Raw genomic sequence first — 16701 nt, 5'->3', positions numbered from 1 at the left:
TTGTCGTTTTATACATGACTTATGTCGTTTATTCTTTAATAGTTTAATGAACATGACAATGAAGGGTTTTCGGTGCATTCATGGCATACGTGGCTGCTATTTGCTCCTTACAAAAAGCACAACCTGCCACGCATTTTGTTTATTTTTATTTTTCAAGTTTCAACAACCAAACTTACCGTAGGAGCTAAGAATATAAGAGCATCAGTATCCAGTTTTGTATTTGCTATAATATGCTATATTTTAGCATTAAAGTACAAAAAAGCCCATTACCTAGTCTTGCAATTATTAAAAAAATTTGTAATTGTGCTATAATACCATCCGAAATTTATGATAGTACTGTAACTCACTTGCAAAATTAAAATAATATTTTTTATTCATTCACCCCAAAAGCATCTTTCACTTTCTCTTTCTTCCTGACTCACCACAAAATTAAAATACTGTTTTTTTTATATTTTATTTATAATTTTGGAATATATATTTGATTGTATAGATATATTATTTTAATGTGTTGCATTAGAATATAAAAATGGTGACACATGTCCAAAAGTGGACAGATATCATCATCTCAACAAGCCCAATACTACTGGGCACTGGACCTAAACCTGACTATATTGTAAAATAATATAATATAATATATATAAAATAGTTTTTGAGATGGTAAAATGAGATATTTTATAGAAACTGAATAATATGCATATGCCAAGAATATTATTAGGTGCTTGTTTGATAATTCAATAGTTAAGTGCCAAGAATATTATTAGGTGATTGTTTCATAGAATTTTCAATTTCAATGCATTTGTCACAGTTTTTGACTATGTTCAAGTTTGTAATATGTTCTAGATATTTAGACTTTTTTTTTTTTTTTTTCCTGAAAATAGAACGTTATTATATCATGGAGTTGAATTTGAAGTCCGTTCAGTTCAGATTTAATGCTTTTTTTTCGGTCTCTAATTTTCGCTGAAACTTCTATAGTTGAGACCTGAGACAGCTTGAAAATTCTAAAATTCAAATGGATCTACCAAATTTGACCATGGGAGGACCAAATTAAGCAATCCCACTGACCAACCAACCACTCTACAAAATTCGTTAATTACATCAACACTAAATGGAATATAATACAAATTTTCTGTTGTTATATCCATTTATATAAAGTATCAATTGAAGATACATATTATTATTGTTATTATTTTATATTTGAGGGCGGGAATTTAAGCCTTAGATATGGGTGCTGGAAATTGAACATACATAATTAAAACATAATGACGATGACTAAGTTAGACATAAAAAGTATAACAATAGTAATTAAGTAACGTAGAAGAAGAAAAGAATGATAAAAATTTACTATTTGAAACCAATTATTGTACTGACTGTAAAAATTTCCTACTACATGTTGCCGGTACGTAAGTGGTAATTATGAGTAGTCTCAAGACATCAAATTGCTCATCGTCAACATTTTTGACCCTGGCAAAGAAATTTGCAAGAACTAGTAAAATTCAAATTTTACTAGAGAGTTTCTTTACATGCCTGTTTAATGGTTGCTGATTAAGCAGAAAATAATTACGAAGGGGCAAATGGCCTTTCTGTTTTTTTGATAAAAAGGGGCAAGTGACCTTTGGTTCATCTGTCTAATTATAAAACTAGCTCTTTAAGTCCAATTTGGTGACTCCTTTTGGAAAGTATAGCAAAGCTCCAATCAAAAGATAAAATAAAATCAAACCAAGTTTAGCTACTCTATTAAAGCATGGACGAGAACAAAACTTTTTATATCAAAGTAGAAAGTCATAAATCATAATGCCTAAAAAATATTTGGGCTAATGGAAGATTACAATGATTATACCTATTTTATACATGATGCTCTTTCAACTTTTACATGATGGAGAGCAAAAAATAAGGAAAGAAAGAGTATGTTGTAGTTGATATTTTATTCAACAAATTGGAAAAGACAAAGAAGTTTAAAAATGGAGTAAGGTATCGATGCCTTTGGTGGGTAAAATACTTTATGATTACGAAATTCTATAAATCATAAACTAGAATAGCTACCAATCAAGTGATTAATAAAATAGAAAACTAACCAATAAATGTCTTCATGTCAAAGTATATTGCACATTTCATCACTTTAGACATTGGAATATTCCAAAGTTCCTTATTAGGTTTATGCCCTTTTCAAATACAATGAACTGATGAAGTCACTTTAAAGGAAAACTTGGTAAAGGGAATACCCTGCAGTCATATCAATGACATTTCAACTTCACTGTAAGATAGTTGAAATGAAATTGAGCTCAAGTTTTAAAGACAGGTTTGTTGGAAGTATAGTTTGGAAAATTGTCCAAATTGATTAACAAAGTTACAAAGCAATATCAATAATATATCAATAAAACAAGATATGCTCAAATTAACTTATAAGTAAAATAGACAAGTACAAAAACGTATAAAATTAAGGATTAAGTAAAACTTATCGCCAAGGCACAGAACTAAATCCGCTGTCCTTAAGAAGCAATTTCACCTCCACTGGAATGAATCCGTTAGTGCAAATGGCTCAGGTAGTTGCTCTTCAAGATACAACGACAACTCTGTTAATGTGCACTCACAAACAGTGTTTTGAACTCATCACAAATGCCCAAAAGAAATTTTTTAGCAAAAAACAAAGTAGCTAGAGTATCAAAAGTAATATATGTTTTATTGTTTTTAACTAATATCTTATATGCAGAATTTGATAGTCTTAGAGCTCTAAAAGAGGAAGTAGCTAAAGATGATTAGAGTGAAAAGGGAAAGGTAAAAACAAATGAATTTTCTTTCCCATTGATGTCACAAGCCACTATGTATTTTCTGCAAAACATGGGAAGGTGCGGCTGACTATTTTATAAGGAAATATGAGAAGATTGAGGGTTTTGTTTGCTGCCAAAAATTCTCACGCCAACCAAGGAAAATTCTAGAGCATGGGCTTGGGCTTTACAACAAAATATCATGGGCTTAAATTTTAAAACATACCCAACAAGGTTTTGGACACAATCTGATTTATCACACCTAGTTGTCTATTCAGTTCTAGTACATATTCTTAATTTCTTATATTGGGTTTGACATCAATTTTGAGATGTTAGAACTTAGAAGTATTTGCTAAATGTTTAAATTTACCATATTTTAATTGCTTAAACTTTTTGAATAATCAATAATATTTAACATGAGACGTATAATAAGAAGTTGATTTTAAAAGCTCATAATATTTTAACATGAGAGTTGAGACGCATAATAAGAGGTTGATTTTCCGCTAATCCAATTTTTGAGCAGAGTACTTTGCATGCACTTCCTCCATCCCCTAGATCCCCATCTTTGTTTTCACATTCCTAAATCAGTTGGGTCCTGTTAGTGTCAAAGAGATATGAAATGTTTACCATACTCAAGCTTAGTTTGTCAGAACAATTTCCCATAAGTCCATAACAAAAAATTCCAGGTAAATGAATATTGGACACCGGTCAATATATGAGTTACTAATTTCGTCTAATGGGTTGCCTTGATGTTGGATGTGTCTAATTTTTCTATCCAATCTCACTAGTGAGTACCCATTTATCCTTTTATTGAGGGCTAGGAGTTCAAGTTCAAGATAATGAGTGAAACAATGCTTGCGATGAGGCAAGAGATAAGATAACGTTTGGGGTGGCCACACAGGACTGTCTTTTTTGATGAACTAAAGAACTATCTTGGAGTATTGTTTCATGAGGATTGGCATGTGTTATGGCGCAATACCTCTTGCTTCACACATACCAAAGTCATTGAATTTGGCTTAAACTATGTAGCCTTTCCACGATAATATCTAGCAGTCACTTATGCGTTGTTTGGTTACAAATGAGGGAAGAGAAGAGAAAAGAAATGAATAGTAGTAAGGAAATGAGAAAGAAAAGAAAAGAAAAGAAATCAATTCTCTTGTTTATGTTTGGAAATAGGTAGAAAAGGGGAAAAGAAAAAAGAAGAATGTATTTCTTTTTCTTTTGTTTGGTTTGCCATATAGAAGGAAATGAAAAGGAAAAAAAAAAAAATATATATATATATATATATATATTTTTTTTATGCCCATATAAATGTACGAGATGCATAAAAGTTATAGGCAAATATATAACTTCATGTCATACTATATTATTTATGTGAACCCTATTTTTTAAAAACCATTTTCTCCTTTCAAATCCTCCCAATTTGGACGGATTACAAATATGTGAGCCCAAGGGAAATGGTTTCTTCCATTTTATTTATTCTATGATAACCAATCAGAGGAAATGATTGCATTTCTTCTCATATCTCTTCTTTTCCTCTCTCCTCCAGCCTTTCCAAATGCACTGTTACAGTAGACGCACAAGTGGCATATAGTTTTTTTTGTCACAGACTTCTCATATATATAAATGTACAAGTGGCATATAGTTGACTAGTTATGAATTCGCATATTATATTTTTCATTACATAGTGATAACATTGATAAGTATTACAATCAAGCTCACAAATTGTCACAGACTTTAACCTGAATCTCACATAACATAGTCTTTCTAACTCTCTCATTAGATACTATTGTTTGCTAATTCTTTCACTAGACGAAGACCAAATTTTATTTTAGGTATGTTAACAAATTTCATTGGGCATTTGTTAAGGGGAATTCTATAATGTAGTTGGTTTGCTTTTTATGGGAAATCAAGCAACTTTTAGTTTAACGGGCATTTTTCTATCAACTTTTACTACTATTCAATACAAGTGGAATCTGTTTGAAGTCTCCTTAATGAGTGCACAAGAACACCCATTAACAAAAGTCTTTTTATTAACTAACATTTGGGATTGTTTTCATTTTGATCCATTATGTTCTAAAAGTTTCATTTGAACCTTTCATGTTTAATTAGTTTTCATATTGGCCTTTTGCATTTCAAAATGTTTAATTTTAGCTCTATAAGTTTGACTCCATTTTCTATTTGGCCCTTTGCATTTTAAGAGCGTAAAAGTTCAAAAATAAAACAATTCCAAACTTTAAGAGCCAAAAATATACTTTATTTTTTTATTTTTAACTCTTTCAAACACAATAAGGTTACACCACACCATTATATTATTATATACATAAGGGATTATAACCTCTTTACATCTTTTTTTCCCTTATACATCAATGTGGACTAACAATACTACTAATAGGAATTAATGTACCTTCTTATCATTATTCTTCTAGTTGATCATATAGGATTCCAAACTGATTAGAAACCCTCAAAACTTATTTAGACTTAACAATATCTTATATTTGGATCATCGTCAAGGAACAAAAATTCTAGATTATGTTTCCAGTTTCCTTTCCTCTCTGTTTTTTAGCAGCATTACTTTCACCTTTCTTGACTTGTACAACCTATTATTGTATTTTCAGGACTTGTACAATGTGTTATTGTTAAGATTTAGAAAGGCCGTTTAACTCTTATCAAGGATCACTGCTAAGATTTTGCACTAGAAAAGGTTCTGATCCTAACTTGAATAACATATGCTACTAGCTAGAGCTTTTGTCCAAAGTCAAAAAGAATGTGGACAAGGGTACAAATAACTGTAGCTTAAAAGCAATAGGATTTATGGTACAATAGTGAAAAATATTTACTCCAATAAATATTAGGATTTTTTTTAGAAGAAAAACAGTGAATTTTATTAATGAAGGCTGATGATATCGGCCTCTAATAAAGTAATGATATTTGGTGTTACATTTTTCATCTAAACTTGGAATTGTAAGGTGGAAATTGCCCATCTCATAAGCGAGTGAACTACAATATTACAATGCTTGTAAACATGTGAATAATCTAACATTGAAAAGTGGGGGGCAAGATACTATTAGGATCTGGATCATCATATTCTTCTCAATCCAATTAGGTTACTTGGTTGTCTGCTATATAAGCTGTAGTGTTTGGACAAACCCATGCCAAGAAACTAAAAATTAGGTGATGCCACCTTGACCTAATTATCACCTCTGTCATTAAAACATTTTTCCTTTTTAGGTCAGACGATTGGGACACACTTCCACTAATTTGTAACTAGAGTTTGAGATTTAGAGAGAATATTTCTTGTAAAGTTGAAGTACAAAATCAAGAGCTAGCTAGCATATTCTAGCTATTCAACGTTTTTTATTTATTTATTTATTTAATTTTATTTTTTTTATATATTTTTATTTTTATTTGTAGGCAAGAAGGAAGCGATATTTGCGTACTCGATCTGAACTAGAATTGTTGAACAATAACAATGGCTACCTAATCAGAATAGACCACTACTGGTATGGCTATAAAACTTCATGACACAATAATAATAATTCTTATTATTGTCGGTGAGATCATAATCACTAACAAGCAAAAGAGAAGTGCTGGGCCTGCGGCACATCCATAATGCAGCAACCAAGCTAGCATTATTGGTTGAGGAAATTATGGCGTGTTTGGTAATGTTGTTCTAATAATGTTATTTGTATTTTTTGAAAATATGTGTGGGAGAAAAAATGTGCGGAAATAAGTGTAATGTTGTTTAAATTATCTTACCAAACACCCCCTAGATATGAACCACACACACATTATATTCCTCAATACTTATAATTAAATCCGGTATTATAGAGATATTTATGTTGATTGTTATGCCGCACATTTTTATGTTTATTTATTTATTTTTTGAGAAGAAATTACGATGTTTAATTTAAAAACGTAAAAAAAGTTATTTTATTTTACTATAAGATGTTTATACATTGATATGTTAATAAATGTGATTTTTGTCACATTATACGATGTTTATACATTGACATGTGTGTTCTCTCCATCTTTTGACAATGGAACATTTGGCACTGACATCTTGTGAATATGTTTAGTTGGTTTTTTTTTTTTTTTTTTCGGAAGAATAAAGATTTTTTTTCTTATTACAAAAAAAGAAAAAAGAAAAAAAAAAGAGGACACCAAGCATGGGCCTGAGCTTGAGTGAGATTGTAGGGCCAATATCGAACTGCAAAGTTGGGCCCCAAGTCTTGTGAGTATAAATTTTGTCTTAAATGTCTGCAAGGAGTTTGGAGTGGGCCACGAGATATGAACATCTTTATTTGAAATGGGTCAAAGTATTGACTGTTGAGCATACCGTAGGGGCCAAAATGGCCCATTAGCATTAATTTTTGAAATATTTAGCAACAGAGCACTGTTTCGGAAATAATTAGGGAAATACCACTTTTTCTGGTACTCGAGCATGGTGAGCTCGAGTACCATCTTTTCATTGGTCAAACATCTTCTCAAAAAAAAAAAAACGCCGCTATAGGGTCCTAAAACGTCACTATAGGGCTTAAAAACGCCACTATAGGGCTCCTTGAACCTGTTATGGGGACTTATAAAAATTTTTTGCAGGAAAACGCCGCTATAGGGCCCAAAAACGTCACTATAGGGCTTAAAAACGCCACTATAGGGCCCCTTAACCTGTTATGGGGACTTATAAATTTTTTTTTTGCAGGAAAACGCCACTATAGGGCCCGAAAACGTCACTATAGGGCCCCTTAATTGGTATGGGGGCTTAAAAACGCCGCTATAGGCCCCGAAAACGTCACTATAGGGCTTAAAAACGCCACTATAGGGCTCCTTGAATATGGGGCGACAGTGGATTAAAAAAACATGGTACTCGAGCTCACCAAGCTCGAGTACCAGAAAAAGTGGTATTTCCCTAATTATTTCCGAAACAGTGCTCTGTTGCTAAATATTTCAAAAAGTAATGCTAATGGGCCATTTTGGCCTACCGTAGGTGTTACGTAGCTCCAATGGGTTTTCAGTGTGGGCCGAAGAAGAAGAAGAAAACGAAAGTATAGAAGACGTGGGAATATTAAATTTGACAAATTTGAGTTTATTTGGTAATAATATTGTGGACAACAAAATCAGGTTATTTGAAAATTGAAAGTATGACTAATAAACCATCTAGAAAAATAGTAAAGTTAAAGATCTAGCTTCAAAAATTAAAGCAGCAATAATCCAATGGCCCGGGTTGGGATGAGTGGTTCTGAAGTGGGGTGATCCAATATTTGGTATTGCTAGTAAGGCTTCACAAGCTTCATCTTTTAAGGGGTTCTACTCCACAATCAAATCCATCCAAACAAAAATAACTTTCTTCATGTGTTTCTACCCCACAATTGCTATGCATGTCTTTTCTTCTTTAATGGCTGCATCAAAATTAACCTTCACGCAAGCAAGGAGAGAGGATCCCATTCCCTGATTTTATAATCGAAATATGACATGACATTATTTGGAGGGTTACTTCTAGTAAAAAAGAAAAAGAAATATAAGATAAATTAATCAAAATTTTATGGCATTTCTTTTTCTGTTACTATATTTTCACAACAATAGAAGAAGAGGATTTCAAAAAGATGTTAATTTAGAGCATAGCTTCAATTAAAGCACAAGAAATATTGCACCAAATTCAATATTAACTAAGACTCTAATAAGTGAGTTCTAGTTAGCTTTATTGGTAAGGTCTTTAATGGTTGAATAAGAGATCTGGGGTTTAGTCCTCACATACAAGGATGGCAATGGGGCGGGGCGGGTTCGAAGGACGGGGTCTTCACTCCTGCCCCGCATGGTTTTGTGTTGCCCCATCCCCGCCCCGCATAATGGGGAAATTTTTTTTGCCCCATCCTCGTCCCTTGGGGCCCTGCGAAGTCCCGTCTCATCCTATAAAACTCTATTTCTTGTTAATTTGCCCACAATTATTACAATTTTTTTTTTAATAAAACCTGTTTTGTTAATAAAAATATACTTGAAATTATAAATAAATTTATCCCATTGTAGGGGCTTTTTTTGCGTGTTGTGCGTTGGGTTGGGCTGCCTTCCGCGGTAATGGGCCCGAATGTTTCTGAGTAAGAGAGTTGAGATCGGTCCAATTGTAACTCAACTTGGGTTGGCTTGTGCACAAACTATGCCTCGTCTGCCAGGAGTGTGCTTACGGCAGACAGAACTGTTTCAGATGAGTTACGGTAGGCAGATATAATAATAATAACAAAACAGAGTAGTCTGACTATTTAATGGAAAATGGCCAAGTAATCCCTACTTATAAAACATAATTACAATGATAACAATGTCATTTACAAAGAAAGTAAAGGAGAAAGAAGGTAACATGAATTAATCAAGAATGAGCATAAAGTCAAGTTTAAGTTTGGTCCGCAAAAGCAAAACCAAAGAGGGGAGAACGCCTCCTCTCAATGCAAATAATCTCTCAAGAAAGATCCCGCCGTGGGGATTAATGGCTTTGAGGGAATCGGACCTGAATGGTTAATGCCCAAAAAGAATTCTTGTTATGTTTTGGAAGAGAGCAGGATTTAAAGGGGGGGGGGGGGAAAGAGAGAAATCGACCTACTGGTGCATGCCCATTGTATTATCTCTCTTTTTTCCTTCTGTTTTCTCTCTTATCTTTTTTCCTTTCTCTTGTTTTCTTTTTATTCTTTTCTTTTACTCCGCGATACTCTCTGTTTTTTGATCCCTGTTCAGGGCACGGCAAGGGTCCTTTTATAGTGCCTGCCGTGACCAGATTTTACCACTTTGCCCTTTAACTGTTTTTGTCTGGTCTGGGCGTACTTGCCAACCACCAAAGGGTTCGTCTGTGTGCCACTTACCCTTGCCCGACAAAGGCAGGTTTGTTTCATTCGTTAGCCCACCGTAGCACTCTTACTTGCCACGGCGTAAATGCTTTCTCTCTCTTTCCCTCAAGGCATGCACCTAACGGTTCCCCCCCTCAACCTTGCCTCTTTTGGGTGGTCTGTTATCCTAGCAGGACGTACCTCCCAAAAAGGGCTTGGGCAGGAGCTGCAAAATAGGTCTTTTCTCCTCTCCCCACCACCAAACCATACCCCCTTTCTCTCTTACCTCTGATCCATGACTGCACCACGTCCCATATTGGCTGGGTACAGGCTGGTGGTGCCTGGGTTTTGTGCGTGCTTTCCTTTCATATATGTTCAAGAATCTGCCTACTGCTCATATGTTTGCCGCAGTCTGGAGCTTTGTTTGCACAATCTGCCTTCTTCATTCTTTTACGTGGGCCGTTCTTTGTTTCCCTGCTCCACCCACGAGCTAGGCTTTATTTGATGATGGGTCTTACATTTCTTTAGCCCACTCCTTGGTTTCCGTTATTTCTTGTAATGTCGTTCTGTTATTCCTGCCGTAACAACTTAATCTTGCTGGGCCTCTTTTAGGCCGGCCGTTTGTTCCTTCTCTCAGTGGCTTGGCATGACCACTGTTTTGCTTTTACTTATGAGCTCCTATGTCTCTTTGGGCGTCCTTGGCCCGTTTGCTTTTTTTGGGTTTTTTCGGCCCTTTTGCTAATTCCACACTCCCATGGGTTTTTTACTAACTTCATTGGGCTTCCCTGACCCAATAACCTTATTTTCATCCTTGGGGTTTATGGCAGGCCATAAACCCCTTACTTTCTTAGTTTGCATTGCCTTAAGCCTGCGGCGGCCCTTTCTCGCTTTTCTACCTCATACACTGCCCATGGAATGTTATTTCTTTCTTTCCGGGCTTCTTTGAGCCCACTTGCCTCTTCAAGACCCATTTGTTTATTTCTTGGGCTTGTGATCCATTATTCCTGTCGCTTGGGCCTAATGATTTTGCTGTCTACTTTGTCAATTCTTTGTTGCCCTTGTTATTGGGTTTTCTTTCTCACAAATGGCCCTCAACACCCATCAAATCAAACTAGTTTTTAGCAAAAATTGAATAATATTATCAAAGTGTTTAACAAGATAATATCACAAAAAAAAAAAAAATCTCATAATATAAAATCAATGATTTAATAGTATATAAATTTGTTTCTAATAAGGACAAAATAAAATGTTAAAATTTGTACATTATTTCCAACTTTGCTAGAGGAAAAAAGAAAAAAAGAAAAAAAAAGGAGGCAGAGGGCCATGTTGGGTAGAATAAAATAAACTGATAATATGTTTGTTTAAATATTAGGGTTTTAAAGTATGAAAAATTTACAATTTAACCCTTATTAACGTGGAGCAGGGATGGGATGGGGCGGGGCAGGTCTAAAAAATCTAAACCCATCCCCGTCCTGCCTTGTGGTGTAGGGTTAAAATCTTGCCCCATCCCCGCCCTACCACCTTTGCGGGGTGGGGAAAACCCGCGTAGGGTAGAGTGAGGAGGGGTGGGTCAAGCGGGGTAGGTCAAAATTGCCATTTCTACCTACATACACTAAAAATCGATTGATATTTTGATCTAATGATAAAAAATTGTTATTAGAAGCAGACGTCATAAGTTGAAACTCTTTTAAAAAACAAAAAAAACAAAAAACAAAAAACAAAACTAAGACTCTAATAGCGCTAGCTTGGTCCTTCTCATGAGAAGAGTCTTCATTTGGATTCCTTCTCCAAATAGTGTTTTTTCTTTTAAAATATACTAATTTGGAAGTCATCTAGAGATTTGGTACATGCTATGACATATATTTAACCATCCTCACATTGGATAAGAGTTGGATAGGAGTAATTCTATGTTTGTGGGTCCACCCTTGTGGCCTTATTTGAGGGGCAGTTGTAAGATAGTCCCTATGCATTGCTTGAGAGTTTAGACTACCTTAACTTTTTTCCTTATTTGAGACTATTTAATACACAATATCATTTTTTCCTAAATGAGGCAATTTCTCTTCTTTTGCACTAATTGGCGGACGTTATTACTTAACTCAAGTCTTGAGCTCAATGGCGTGTAATTTAAGGAAAAGAGAATTCATTTTCCACAATTAAAAAACTATATAGACTTCAACATAACTCTACGCCTCACCCCATCCTCTGCCTTTGCCCCCATACAGAACGCAATTCCTAAGCCCCGCCCATGCACTAATTGTTTTAGACCCCTTATTTACAAAAGTCAGACTCAGAGGTCATAACATAACAATATCCCCAACCTATTTAATATCAATTTTGTTATGGACACATTTTGTTATGGGCACAGTTTGTTGAGATATCGTGAATGTATATACCTACCATTTACCTCTCTCTCCTTTTTTTTTTTTTCACTACTCTAACTTGTCATTTTAACAAATTGTGGAACTTGTTTCTAAACTTATTCATTTAATATGTATAACAACTCTTAGCCTCTAATTATCCATGTACACCTTTTTTTTTTTAATACATATTATCCACTGATCTCTATGCATTAGCAAAACGTTAATATAAGATTTTTGATACGAGAATATCAAAGGGGGAAAAATGCACTCTTGAATGTTTATCTGTCTTATTGAACCACAAAAAGATTCATAATTAAGTGTCATGTCTGCTAAAGTATCGTGGGGGCACAAAAAAGAGGAATAGAGGAGCACTTAAAGTTAAGTTGGTCAATTTTGACTGTATAAAGTATAAACCATTGAGTCTCAACTCCCAAGTCATTCCAATCAAGGCATGAGTTTTGGTAAGATGGGCCATTTCTTCAATTCTTCCTCTTCACTTTGGCCTAGTATTCGGCTTCAAGGGACATTCAGTATTTTTCTTTCTATCGTACACGTCGGTGAGGCAATACTTTGGCACATGCTTCAACTCGAAGAACGAGACTTTCTTTTTCTATTTTAGTTTGAATGAAGTCTGTTCCTCTTGATATTTACAAGTACTATGTTTCTGAGTTCTTAACAATTAAATAAACTAGTGTATAATCTATGCATATACAAGGTACAATTAAAAACAACACAATTACACGTCTATATAGATTCAAATTATACCTTGTTTAAGTCATAGATATATACATGAATTTTACTCTTTTCTTTCTTCTTTATTATTTTATTTTATTTTTTGGATATATACATGAGTTTACTCTTTTTTATTGGTTTTTTTTTTTAAATTTTTTATGGTTTATTTATATTAGACTCTTCATCTTTTGCAAAACATTAACACACTTAAAAATTAAAAATATATATAGATAAAATTAGACAACAATTAGAATTCAATTTGAAATTTAATTGAATTTTCTCTCAACTTTACCTATTAATTTATATATAAATTGGCTTGATTGGCCTGTGATCTCTCAAAAAAAAAAAAAAAAAAAGAAGGAACATTCAACCTCTCTTTATTCAGTATTCACCAAATAACAGAATTTGATTTGGATTGCTTGACTTGGTTGGAAAGAAAGACCGTTAGAAAATGTATCAAATTGTCTATATGCGTGTCCCATTTCATTCCACAAGCTAAGATACATAGAAAAGCAAAAATAGAAGAATAACTGTATATATATCGGCTTGATATTGACTTCAAATTTCTTTCGTTTACATTCATCGACAATCACGGAGGACACTATTGCTAAATAATCCTTTTCTCTTTCTAATTTCCAAACCATACAATAAAAGAACATAAAAATGACCATCATACCGCACAAGACACACACAACCTTCTACAACTATAACATACTATCTCTAATGCACATGGTGACTTTAAAGGTACACCTTATTCAATACAACACACCGGAGTCATAATCAACGTGATTGCACAGACCAAATCAATGAGATTACTGACCCTGGTGTGACTTATTATTGTAACCTAATTAATACACACTAATTAAGCTTCGTATACAATTCTTTTTTACTGTGAATTTAGTATGGTGCTGGGGCAACTATTGGTGCAATAGTGTATTCCACAGGCAACATGGGTCCTGGTGCACCCGTCAACTTCCCAGGCTGCACAGGTCCTGGAGCAACATGACCAGAGCTTTTGATCTCAGACATTGCTCGTCGCGTATTTGCTCCTTGTGCTTCACATAATTTGGGTAGAAATACACCTAAATCGACAACCAAAAAAAGAAAAAAAAAAGTTGAATTGAGTACCTAAATAATAAATATCAACATTAAATATAGCAATATAAAATGTCTCATAACTTTTTTCTAAAACCATTGAATTGACTTTCATTTTTGTACCATAAATTTGGGGTCATAACTCATAAGTAAACCCATAAATTAATGTTATAGTAATTACAATTTATTAAAAAGGTTGTGAAATTTGTTAACATGAGCATTCCTCAAACATAGAGGTAGCAATGGCTTGCATGCACTAAACTTCTAGAGTAAATAATTGGAATAAATATTCTTTACCAGCGCTTTTAGCATTTTACTTTATATATTATTACCAATTGTAATATGTCATGTGTCTTTTTATTTTTTTCTCTTTTCTTTAAAATTTTAATTATTTTATAAGAAAAAAAAATGGCATGGGATATTCTTTAATTGGTTGACTATAAAATGATCAATATACTCATGGTGAGAAGGTATTTTTTATTCAAATGGTTGATCTTTAATAATTTATAATGATATATGTTTATACCTTCACCAGCGGCAAGATTGAAGTATAGGTCAATAATGTTGGGGCAGCTTCCATAGCACTGAGTTGAGCAAAGCTTTTCTGTGAAACGAGGCTCAAGGAGAGAGTCAGATGAGATTCCAAGTGTTTTACGGTCAAGCCCACATCCTTTGATGCACTGGTCAGTCTCGATCAAGTCTTGTATTTTGTCTGCCTCAATTTCTGATGTACGGCATGTGTATGCTTCCTCTCCGCTCCTTTTTACGTGCTTCTCAAGCACACAGCGTTTGCCGGAGGATGACACTGCGAATGCGCATGTGTTCTCGTCCAGATTCTCACATGTTATTGCTCCTGCAACCACCAACAAAGAAAACTAGATAAGGTGCTATGGTTTGGAAGTATATGAAAAGTTTAGTTTTTAGAGTTTACGGCGTATAGATTATCATGTTATTTAAAACTTTAAGGCACTAAATACATCTTAAGATTTGACACGAAACACATTTATTTCAAATGGTAGATAAAGTTGTAGTGTAACTTTATATATTACACTCCAAATGAGAGAAAAAAGAATCTCAAATGGTTCATTTTCAAGAAAAAAATGCACGTAAATTTTTTGGATTTATGAATATAATGATAAATTCTACCCTTGAATTGTAAGATTGCTAAAAAAAACTAATTAAATTTTTGTATCATCAAGAAATAGGTGATGAGTGAATGTAAGGGAAGAAAAAAAAAAATGAAGGTTTACTAATTGGTTTTGGTGTTGGAAATAATTATGTTCATACCTAGAGTGCCTTGCACACAGAGGGCAATTGCAAGAACCAAGACTGCCAGGGTCTTCAAGCTAATATGAGAGGCCATTGCACTGTTTTAAATGTAAAGAGAAGAGCTGGTGCTGAGGCCAAATTAGCTAAAGGGCTTTCGTAAAGCTAGTAAAACTTTGTGTTTCTACTTGGAGGAATGCTGTGAAGTTTCATGGGTCGTTAGGACCATTTTATAGCAGCTTCAATGCACTGTAGATTTCAAAAACTACCACCACGTAGAATGTAATTTCAATGTTAAGAAATGCGAAAAGTCTTGGTGAACCTTACTTTAGAAACGTGTGAAGCTATGGTCCATTTTGTGTGACCCCACCATGAGGAAATTGAGTATGTCAGGGTCTTTTTTTATTTTTTATGTGGCGCCAGAAGATTGGTAATTACTAGTCAATGACTGCCGCTATCAAAGGCGGAGGCATGGCTGTAACATATATGCCACCGGCATGTAAAAACAAAAATATGGTTTTCAATAATTATATATAATTTGGTCGGCACTGTACATTAGAGGCTGCTTATTTGAAAATTGTTTACATGATCGATGCCGATTTTTGTTCTCGCATGTACCTTGCAAGAATAAATATAAAGATAAATTTGGTTACAAACTTTGTTGTAATTTAAAGCTATAACTTCATTCGATATTATCAAAGGCGGAGGCATGGTTGTAACATATATGCCACTAACATGTAAGAACAAAAATATGGTTTTCAATAATTATATATAATTTGGTCAGCACTGTACATTAGAGGTTGCTTATTTGAAAATTGTTTACATGATTGATGCCGATTTTTGTTCTCGCATGTGCCTTGCAAGAATAAATATAAAGATAAAATTTGGTTACAAACTTTATTGTAACTTAAAGCTACAATTTCACTCGATATCTTTTTAATAGATTTGAATTTTAACAAATCCACTAATAGATCACATTATCTTCTTATATCCACCTTACTTGTAAAATTTTTAGGAGATTAAAGATCAATAGTTATGCCATCAATTAATTGTTTAAATTGAAAGTTTTTGTAGTCTAAAATTATACTTAAAAAATAAGTTTATGGATCATATAGTAAATAACATCCGATTAACACAAAATTTGACATGTGTATTAAGAATGTAAATGACAGACAATCCAACAGTTAAATTTTCAAAATATGTAGCATGCTAATTTGTTTTTAAAAACATTTGTAGTTTTAGGCTATAATTAAGTTTGCAACCAAATTTTGTCCATAAAATAATAAGAATGTAAACTCCTCAACTGATTTGACTTCCCCCTTACAAAATGAGAATGAAAAGAATGCAGTGCCTAATGTCTCTGGAAATTTGGTACCTTACCATTAACTTGACAAATGTGTTCCTTGTTAGGAGCAACTTTTCAATCAATTAAGTACTTTTCTTTTAAGTTATCTTAGGAGTACAATAAATATTTACAATATTTTCAAATTAATCTACCACTTTATTAAAAAAAAAAAAATTAAATTACAAATTGTAGTGAACACATATATGAAGTAATAGGCAATTTAAGAATGTTATGAAACTATTGTAAATTTTTATTGTGTTTCAAATTTTTTAATTATTATTTTTCTTCTTCTCCTTTATTATAATAGCATGTAACTCATGCATATGCATAAA

At 33.5% G+C, this 16701-nt stretch overlaps 1 protein-coding gene across 1 annotated transcript; it reads right to left on the bottom strand.

The window, feature by feature from the left end:
• Positions 1–13182: 13182 nt before the first annotated feature.
• Positions 13183–15238, bottom strand: LOC126698920 (uncharacterized). Its single transcript, XM_050396438.1, has 3 exons — positions 15046–15238; positions 14285–14611; positions 13183–13745 (listed from the first exon to the last, which is right to left on the bottom strand). The coding sequence occupies exons 1-3, from the start codon at positions 15119–15121 to the stop codon at positions 13561–13563; spliced, it is 588 nt and encodes a 195-aa protein (XP_050252395.1). The 5' UTR covers positions 15122–15238; the 3' UTR covers positions 13183–13560.
• Between the last annotated feature and the right edge of the window lie 1463 nt (positions 15239–16701).

This window comes from Quercus robur, chromosome 9 (assembly GCF_932294415.1).
Source record: "Quercus robur chromosome 9, dhQueRobu3.1, whole genome shotgun sequence".
Classification (NCBI taxonomy): Eukaryota; Viridiplantae; Streptophyta; class Magnoliopsida; order Fagales; family Fagaceae; genus Quercus; species Quercus robur.
This window is presented reverse-complemented; position numbering and strand designations above follow the sequence as displayed.